Source organism: Pleuronectes platessa, chromosome 9 (assembly GCF_947347685.1).
Source record: "Pleuronectes platessa chromosome 9, fPlePla1.1, whole genome shotgun sequence".
NCBI classification, from domain to species: Eukaryota; Metazoa; Chordata; class Actinopteri; order Pleuronectiformes; family Pleuronectidae; genus Pleuronectes; species Pleuronectes platessa.
Window position 1 is genome coordinate 8404766 of NC_070634.1, and position 9772 is coordinate 8414537.

Sequence of the window (9772 nt, forward strand, 5' to 3'; positions counted from 1 at the left end):
AGGTTGGTTAGCATGCAAAGAACTTAAGGATTAGGAAGCAAAACATAGTTGTGGCTTTCCTTTGCTGGAGAAGTTTTTTAGAAAGTAGTTTGATGTGGAACTCACCTTTATTCTAGACTAGTAAGTAAACAAATGTCCATGCTAACTTAAGCTATGTCAATAAACCAAATCTTAGAAATAGCAATAAAAAGTAATTTTTATTGATCCTATGTGGTTGTTACTAATTTAACAAGTTCAACATTAACTATGAAGAAAGGCTTGAATAAAATAAAGATCTTGAGTAAGCGAATAAATAAAAATAAAAAATTTAAATGCCATTATATGTGTGGGCATGAATTAAAAATGTATTCTTAGAAAATTACCTTGAATTTATTCGTATTCTAAGGATCGTCTTCCATTTCGTGGCTGAAAGTGCAAACAAATTTGTGTTATTTTTATTGTATTATTTATGTTCAACATATCATCAAGGTGCTCTTTTCATGTCTCATCCTGACATAAAAATGTTCATACCCGATAGAGGAAGTAACCTCTGCTCTCGATTCCACCGGGACCCTGGACCTCAGCCTGTAGAGACACAAGAGCCATAGATTCTAACTTTAAGTGTCGCCACAACACTCCCACCAGCAGATATAGACAACAACCCCCACAACCAACTACACGTTCACATCTGGATTTTCCAAAGCCAACTGTGTCTACTTTGTGAATGTAAGTGGTCGATAGCAATGAGGGATAAATTCACCTGTCAGGTGCACTAATTTTAGACCATAATTACTGCTAGTGTGGGGAAGAACAACAGATGAAGCTCATACAGAGAGGGGGGGAAGCAAAGCCCCACATCAAACAGTTTTATTGACATGTAAGCTCAGGAAGAGCAAAACATATGTTGAAAGCAACTACAGAATGCAGGGCACGCATTTCAATAGTTAATAAAAAATAAAAGTAATTTAAATGTCCTCTTTAAAGGCTGCAATTTTATTTCCATCCAACTGCTGCTTCTATGTTTTCTACCAAGGATGACACTCTAATTTATAATTTTTATCAGAAATCACTCAAAACATGATTTTATATCAGTTTTAATGACAGTATAATATAGGTGTTTGCATGTAGTATTGTTTTTGCTGAAACAACAAAGCATCTTGATTTTGATAGCTTTGTTTCCATCAATCAGATTGTTTCATGAGACGGACAGAAGATAGAGAGTGACAGGGGAACTGATGGGGGTCGTACGTACGTGCATCGAGAGTCCTCTCTCTCCTCTGGCACTGAGTTGAGAAAATAGATGGAGGAGAGGGTGCAACAGAGCGGTCTGACAAACACACACAGAGACAGAGCTACATGAACACGAATACAGTGCCGAGTGTGGCATGCAGAGGCAAATAGTGAAACTGTTACACAAAAGAACAAGTAACACAGAGATGTAAACATAATACAAATGTTTCCTCAGGGCAGCAGTTTGTTAACTGCAGACTCAGGGTCAGTGTTTTCATAAACACGTAACGTTATGTATCATTTCACATACCGGTGATGGACGGGAAAGAGACTAAATCACTCTGCATGTAATTGCGGGAGTATGTTTTGTTGTGGCAAGTGAATGTGTCTCCAGGGTTGTCCTGTGGGTTTGAAGGCTCGGATGAGCATAACGGATAATAAACACTGATGACAATAATATTCACAACATATTTCATATGAAGTCTGAACGTCTCTTTTCATCATTCAGTTTGAATTTTTAATCCACTGTGTGACATCTTAGTTTGAGTTTCAACCAACTGAAAATAGCCGCAGTGGGGGCAGAGTCCCCCCCCCCACCCCCACCCCCCACACTAGTCTGTTCTACTGGACGCACTTGAAACTACCACAGGTGAAGCGCGGTTGTAAAACAATGTGAGGCCGATTTCTTAGGTCAAGCAACTTATTTATTCAAAAACACCCACAAACAAGCAAACACAGTTTAATGTCTCTGGTGGTCTTGTGTATCCATTTCAGGGAGAACAGTTTCCAAAAACAACAACATCGTACTTACCCTTTTACTTTTTTCTTGCAATTTCAGCTCCTAAGAAGAAAACACAATGTCATTTGATTCATTTCATGTGGAATGTGGGAAAATCTGTAGCACTTAAGCTTTTGAGATTCTAAATGTAGAATGTGTGAAATACCTTTGACTTCTGAACCAACATCATGACACATAGCTCCCCTAAGGCATCAGACGCCTGGAATAAATACAAAATGGAAAATATGATTATAAATGATACTAAAAAATAATATATTGAGGTCGTCATATGTCAGCACATGTCACTCACCCAAAGCTCCAGGTCTGCAGAGAGGTATGATGAGCACACAGCCTCTATCTGTGGAGAGTTGGAGGTTGATATGATGAAAATATGATTAAGAAAGAAAGAAAGAAAGAAAGAAAGAAAGAAAGAAAGAAAGAAAGAAAGATTGAGTACCTTGCTGAATAGCTGCTTCTGATCTGTTGTGGTCTTCTGAACTTCTGCTGGAGCACCTGTTGTTTCATGCAATAGAAACACAAACACACACACACACACAATGAGCTATTTTACATCATCCTCACACACATTTACATCTGTGAACAATGGTGTGTTTTCACTGACAGGACCCTGATAATACATTAAGCAGTGGTGCCTCTGCTGCGATGACGAACAGCTTCCCCCGTATGAACGTTTAGTGGAAGTTCTGCTCCGACATGATTGCAGTGGACATCCATTAGCAGGGTAACAGCTTGGCTATTTAGAAGCTTGTGTTATTGTTCCAACATGTTGACATGAGATTGCTGCCTGAGCTCGATTTTCATCAATTCATTGTTTTCCTGTAAAAACAACAAGTCAGCAGCATGCAGCCCACACACAGCTGCTAAATCCCAAAGCTTACATGGACCGATAAAAAGATAACTTTTACATTATGGGGAGTCAGAAGCGACTGTCCATCCACATATTCAGGCATTTCCATCACACAGGACTTTGTCTCAGTTAGTAGACATGACAAATCAGAGGTTGAGAGATCATGATGGCATTTCTGGTTGAGAGTGTTTTCCAAAAATGTCTTGTTTGACATCAAATCGTTCAAGAATGACTAAATGTCACTCATGATAGTGATCCGGCTTGACAGTGATGTACTGTTAACATGCAATCATTTAAAGGTAAAGATGGCGAAATATGATAAGCTTTTAATAAAAAACATACAAATAGAGAGATGTTCCCTACTGGTAACAATTAGTAACATTTACAATTAATAAAAGTATATTTTTCTACTGTTAAAAAGAGAAGATGTACAAACACATGTGAATTATTGTATTAAATGATAGGACAAAATTATATTAAGTAAAAAAGTATGAGACAAAGAAAATATTATAAACATATTTAGTGTGTTGGAATAAACTAAATAAAAAAAACATTAGATAGATAGATAGATAGATAGATAGATAGATAGATAGATAGACAGACAGACAGATAGTAGGTCAGATACTTTCACAGTTGCAAGACCTTGAGAGAGTTTGATCTTCCACAAAGTTAGTGATGAAGTGAAATATACAGTCATATAGGATGAGATAAAGCAGAGTTGGGGACTCACTGGTGCAGACTGGTATGGTGAGGATGAGCAGGGCTGCCAGGGTGATGCTGGCCGTGCTCAGTGGACTCATGGCGCCGCCGCCGCTGCTGCTGCTGTTGCTGCTGCTGCTGAAGACTCCGCACTGCTCAGGATCACTTTGGCTCTGGAAGGTCCTCATCTCTCTCTCTCTCTCTCTGTCTCTCTCTCTCTCTCTCTGGTCTTTCCCTCCGTCTCTTGATTCGGATGCTTGACTTCTTGCTCTTCTGAGAGTTACAGCCTCACGTCAGAGGAATATGAAGGCTCGTGTCAAAACACGCACCCGCGCTGACACTTGCTTGCGTCAGTAGAGGCGCGTGAGAAGTTGGACGATGTGATGGATAGATTGGACGCTGGGTAGGGTGGTCACCAACCAGCAATTATTCCTATGCACATTATTATTTTTCTTTTAACGTTATTATCATGGAGTTCTCTTCGTAGTTTAGTTGAGAAGGTCCTATTGGCGGATGTAGGGTTTTCAGGGGCTGGAACGGTCCGCAATTTAAACAAATTCGGGCAAATTATTTGTACAACGTCCATGAACAATTCCGGATTCAATAAGGTGCACATTTAAGTCTTTCCTTGACTTAACTTACTTTGAGCTCTATAACTTTGATTCAAAGACAAACGTCTTAGAATGTACTGTATTTCGACAACTGTTCCTCGTTCAAGCACATTGTTTGTTTAAAACATATAATAAACTAATTTTACTTAGGCTATAGCATCTTTCAAAACACAGGTGTGTGGTGATTGACAACTTAAAAATCAAAAATGATTCCTATTGTTTCCTACGGTGGCCAAGACGGATCAACACACTGCAAAGTAAATTGAAAGAACAGGCGCAAATAAAAAACACATTTTCATTTTCACTCCTAACCCTGAATGCCTGTTCTTGCTCAATGTGTATCTTTAGTGAGTGGGTATGATATTTATCCTTCAATAAATATGTCACTGAATACATTTCTAGAATCTGAACCAGCAAGTTCAAGAGTAATGATCTGTAAATCTCTAAAAGACTTGGAGATCATCAAAGTACAGCGATTATGTCCAATATTAAGCAAGGATATTTCAGCAGTCAGAGCTCTGCTCAATATATTGATAGGCTTTGTTTTTGTCTTCATGAAAACTACTCAATCGCTCGGCCACGGAAGCCGACCGAATAAATCAGCACGTGTGGCTGCAGAGGATGCATCTTGTTCACCACCTGCTGGCAGGCTGCAGAAAAGGCAATAAATCCTGCCTCCACCATGTTAGCAGACGGCACATGGACCAAGGTAAAAAGGCAAAGTACACGTCAAATACATTTGTCTCTATATATGAGGTCCAGTGTATAGAATTAAAATCTATTGGCAAAAAAAGTATATTCACTTAACATATCATGCCATTCATTGTTCTTGTGTACATAGTCATGCTCCTGCATTATAACGTGTCATTGAACACTTAATAATTAGCGCTGTAAAGTTATTGAAGTGTGCTGTTTGTCCGGCAATGGTTATGGAACTCCACAAAGCACTGAACTACAGTCAGGTTCATCACTCGTTTCTGTATTTGCATGTTTTTTCTTACTTTGCAGTTACTTGAACTGTCTTGGAAGCCGTAGGAAACAGTTAAATAGCAATTAGTCCTTAATGTTTTTGTTTTACTTGTAAATCACCATGTACCTGTGTTTTAAAAGATGCAATAAGGGTTAACCAAGGTCAAGTTTGTTTATTACATTTTTGAAATACACAATGTGCATGAAAAAAGAACAATAAAGTAGTTTTTCTTAATTAACACATGTTTTTTCTACTTGCATGTTTTTTTCTTGATTTGCAAAACGTAGCAAATAAGCAGTAACTATTAATTTTAGTCTTAAATAATTCATCTTCAATTTGAAGATCACACAGCAATGGAACACAAATACGGAAATAAAAACAATTATGATAGGAAAAGAGTAAAAACGAGATCAAATCAAATATTGTAAAATGATCAAAATAGGAGAAAGCACACCCATACAAATGTGTATTTAAGAGAGATTTAAAACCGGACAACAAGTTTGCCTCCTCAAAGAAAGGTAACCCTGACAGAAAAGGCCCGGTCACCTTTGGTCCTCAGCCAGGACTGTGGTTGGTGAATGACGTGGTGAGGACCTCCGGTTACAATTGGCGTCAAAACATCTGAAATGTTCTTAGGATCAAATACAGAATGGGGCTTTAAAATCAGAAATAAAATCAAAAATCTACAATTTAGAAGCCAGTGAGGAGAAGCTAAAATTAGAGTACTATGCTCTATTTTAGTAGTAGTAGTAGTAGTAATTAAAAAAAAAGTCTTAGCAAATGTTTATATTTGTTGCTAGTATTGTCAGTAAATGACAAGGGATTTTTAACTGGGGCCATCTAGGGCCACTTCCCCCCCTGTATCCTTGCCACACACACGAAAAATATATTTTAACATACATCAGCATACTGTGTTCCTATGTTAAAGCTGTGATGTATAAGGTAACATGAAGATAATAACCTGACACCCACATGTAGCTTCTCTATCAATAAACTTCGTCAATTTTTACATTCGGTTTACTAAGAGGTGAAGCTTTTACAATTCTGGATTATATTTATGACTATTATTGGTGCACCTTTCAATGACATTTCAAAATGATAATAAGTCAACAAGTAAAGAAGAAAGAAAGACAACAATGGGATTAAAAAAAAGAAATGATAAAAATACAACAATGATAAGAATAACTTTACATAACAATTCTCAAAGAAACTTGAATTGGTGAAAAAAATCCCCCAATGCCATGAAGACCAATGATTATATATACAGGAAGCCAGTGTGGAGACAGGACTGATTTAGTCCATCTTTACCTTAGTGAGGACTACACTATACTATACTACTATATACTGTATATATTTTCAAAGCTTGAAATTGGCCATGATTTTCTTTCTGTACTTACATCAGGAATACATTTCTGTCCTCACCTCACTTGTGTTATCTCACGCCTGAGCCACATTGTAGTGATCAGAGGTTAGTTGCAATGCAATATTTTGTTTTAGAGACACTGTACTATTCAGACTATATTATGAGATTTATTTTACTTAAGAACAATATTATTAACATTTCTTTCTTGGCATCCATCACAATGCCATATCTTTTTATGAATAAGACCAAATACAGATTTAACTGATTTGACAACTGGGCAAAAACTATATTACGTTATATTTACATCTATAGCCTGCAGGTGAATTTAACATTAACAAATCTGGCGACTATACAAGTATATTAATTTGGTTTTAAAGCAGGATTCAGGCTCTATATCAGTTTAATTTGTATGAAATATTTCTTCATATACAACCTTTGTTCAAATTTTCATCCATACTATTATATAAATTCATATCTCCCTCATTGTTAGAATGACTCATAAAGGGTCATTTCTGAAATTCCTTCTTTCATTAAAAGCTTGTGTGTGTTTGTGTGTGTGTGTGTGTGTGTGTGTGTGTGTGTGTGTGTGTGTGTGTCTGTACGTGTGTGAGTGTGTGTGTGTGTGTGTGTGTGTGTGTGTGTGCGTGTGTGAAGGCATTGATAATATCAATAATAATAATCAATTCTTATCTGTTGGAGTAAACCAACACAGATGCCAAATGCTTGCTCATTGTGGGAACTGTAGGTTGTTCTCTTTAATTTTGTAACTTTACAATTTAAAGTGACTTTAGATAATGTATGTTGGGATTTGGGGCCATACAAAAAGATTGAATTTAATTGTAAGAAACACAGCCTCTTTAAAAAAAAAATCACTTATAAATATTTGCTAGAGGAGTGCCTGGATCCTTGTCCATGTCCTGGATCTTTTTTATTTTACAACTGTTCCCTACCAAGGAGCCGCTTCATCCCTCTGACTTGTTTGAGGGTATAATGAACTGATGAATGATCTAATTCACTGCAGTCATCACACTCATCCACATCCTTGTCTTCCTCCTACACTCATCTCTCTGGCTTCTTTCATGTTTACATGAACTAAGCACCAACAGTGGATGTCACTGAACAAGCATAGCGACCGAAACCGTGTCATTGTAAATAGAATCCTTAATTCCGTTTCAGGTGAAACAATGTTGTTTTTTTAACATCAGAGATGCTTCATTAATGAGGCCTGACGTGCTTCATGTCTCCTGAAAGCTCTGGAGAAAGCTCCACTTGCTCCACCATTCTGCAGAAGTCATCAAATGTCATGACCTTAAAAGAGTTTTATTTTATTATGAAGTTTGACTGGCATTTGCGTGTGCTGGTCTAATTGGTTTGTTTGAGTTAAAACCCAGAGGTGATGAGTGAAGGTTATTGTCAGTGATTCACACACCGTCACACCTTGAGGACACAACGCAGATTACAGTCATTGTTATGTTACTCTATTTCCAAAGCACATTCGAGACCCAGAAATTATTATCCAAGAAATCTCATAGAATTTGCTCCAGTGTTCAAATGATTTTCCCATAATTGCGGGAAAAAATTTACCTGCAAGTCCAATAATTAAGGGTCCAGTGTGTAAATTTTAGGTGAAATGGATCAATTGGCAGAAATTGAAAATAGAATAATGCTGGTGATGTACCCTAGAGTGGGCCCTTTATATATAAATACTTTATATTTACATCAGGAGAGGTCCTCTCTACAGAGCCCCCCATGTTTTTTTTTACAGTAGCCCAAAGTTGACAAACCAAACACCTTTTGAGTTTTTATGATGACAGAAGGCTACCACAGGTTCTCTTACATGTTTGGAGGGGAGGGCTAGGTGAGGTGAGGGGTATTCAGCTGCAACATGCAACTTTACCACTAGATGTCACTAAATTCTACACACTGAAACTTTAACATGAGCCGTATAAAAAATTAAGTGTAAAAATTACAATTCTACATTTTGCAGGTAGGTTTTTACCATTGCACAGAGCTAAGCAGGAATTTCCTCTTGTTCCCCATACATTTGTTAAGCTAAGCTAACGGGTTCCCAGCATATACTGTATATTATGATGGGTGACATGACTGCTCCCCAAAAGTGAAGCCGAAGCATCTCAATCCCTCCTTGGCTGCAGTATAGGTCATAAATCCAGCTTCAACCACGATAGCGGAAGGGATATGGACCAAACAAAAAGTCAAAGTAGGTCAATACATGTTTTTCTCAAAGATTGTTTCTGGCATTGAGATCAACTGATTTTCTGCTGCACCACCTCTGGCTCCAAATGTGAAAGATGGCAGCATTCATTCATCTGTGATATTTGGATTTCTGCATAGAAAGCACATTTGCATCTATATAAACAGTCTGTGTTTCCTATAGCAGTGGCTTCAGATGTTACAGACAGTTACAAGTATGGTATCAAAGTTCTCATCAAACTCAACCAGAAAGCTTTTAACTTTCCTAAATGGTGAATTTAGGTTTTCAAGCACTGGAGCTGATGTTATGAATTAAAGTAGTGACTCAGATCCACCAAAGTACATCAATGTTTCCTTGCGTGCCCTGACTGCTGTTCATGAAAACAAGTGGAAAATGAGCAGGGAGAGTCAGCTATTAACAAGTCATATCCTCCTACAAAGACAATTAGTGAATCCTTTCAAATCTTTATTGTATTTCCAAATTGTTGGAATAATTAAAATCCTGCATTGTAAACAGCTGCCTGAAGGTCATGAACCCAACTGCATTTCCTCTTTTCTATTTGGGTCTTGGTGAATCGATATTTGCTGTTAATAACGATTTGACTATTCTGTTTAGATCATATTCAAAATATTCACTGTTAATATTCCTATGCCTAGATTAGGTTGCAGACTAACTCAGAAAGTGATCAGTTCAATATGACATGATGAGAAAAAGTGATTATTAACTTAAATTATACAACTGCTGTGCAATCTTGGTGTAATGGAGATTCTTGTCATAAGTCATCATTTCCATTTTGACATCTGCTATGAACCTCTAACTCATAATGGTACTTATGCTGATTGTATCAAGTAACAGAAATCCACTTACATTTATTCTCATTTTAAATGAGGTTTTGTGCAATTATGTGATACTGCATGGCTTTAAGCACCATTACATATTATCAGTACACAGAATATCTCATTCTGTCTAAGCACATTCACAATTTCCGGTACAGGCAAAATTGGCTAAATGAATGTTAGCATGCAATAAGAAATCCTCTTTCCCCCACACTATGATATACAC

The 9772-nt window shown here is 37.3% G+C and overlaps 1 protein-coding gene across 1 annotated transcript; it reads right to left on the bottom strand.

Moving 5' to 3' along the window:
• Positions 1–369: 369 nt before the first annotated feature.
• On the bottom strand, positions 370–3742 carry nmu (neuromedin U). Its single transcript, XM_053431467.1, has 8 exons — positions 3586–3742; positions 2445–2500; positions 2298–2345; positions 2154–2207; positions 2021–2050; positions 1232–1306; positions 511–564; positions 370–405 (listed from the first exon to the last, which is right to left on the bottom strand). Exons 1-8 carry the CDS (start codon positions 3740–3742, stop codon positions 370–372), a joined length of 510 nt encoding a protein of 169 aa, XP_053287442.1.
• Positions 3743–9772: the final 6030 nt, after the last annotated feature.

Bases quoted from the DNA above. Each gene is read 5' to 3' on its own strand.
- nmu (XM_053431467.1), bottom strand. From the start codon at position 3,742: ATGAGGACCTTCCAGAGCCAAAGTGATCCTGAGCAGTGCGGAGTCTTC. The intron at 1,307-2,020 runs GTAAGTACGATG...TGTGTTTGTCAG, and splicing joins TGCAAGAAAAAAGTAAAAGG to ACCGCTCTGTTGCACCCTCT. The intron at 565-1,231 runs GTACGTACGACC...GTGTCTCTACAG, and splicing joins AGAGAGGACTCTCGATGCAC to GCTGAGGTCCAGGGTCCCGG.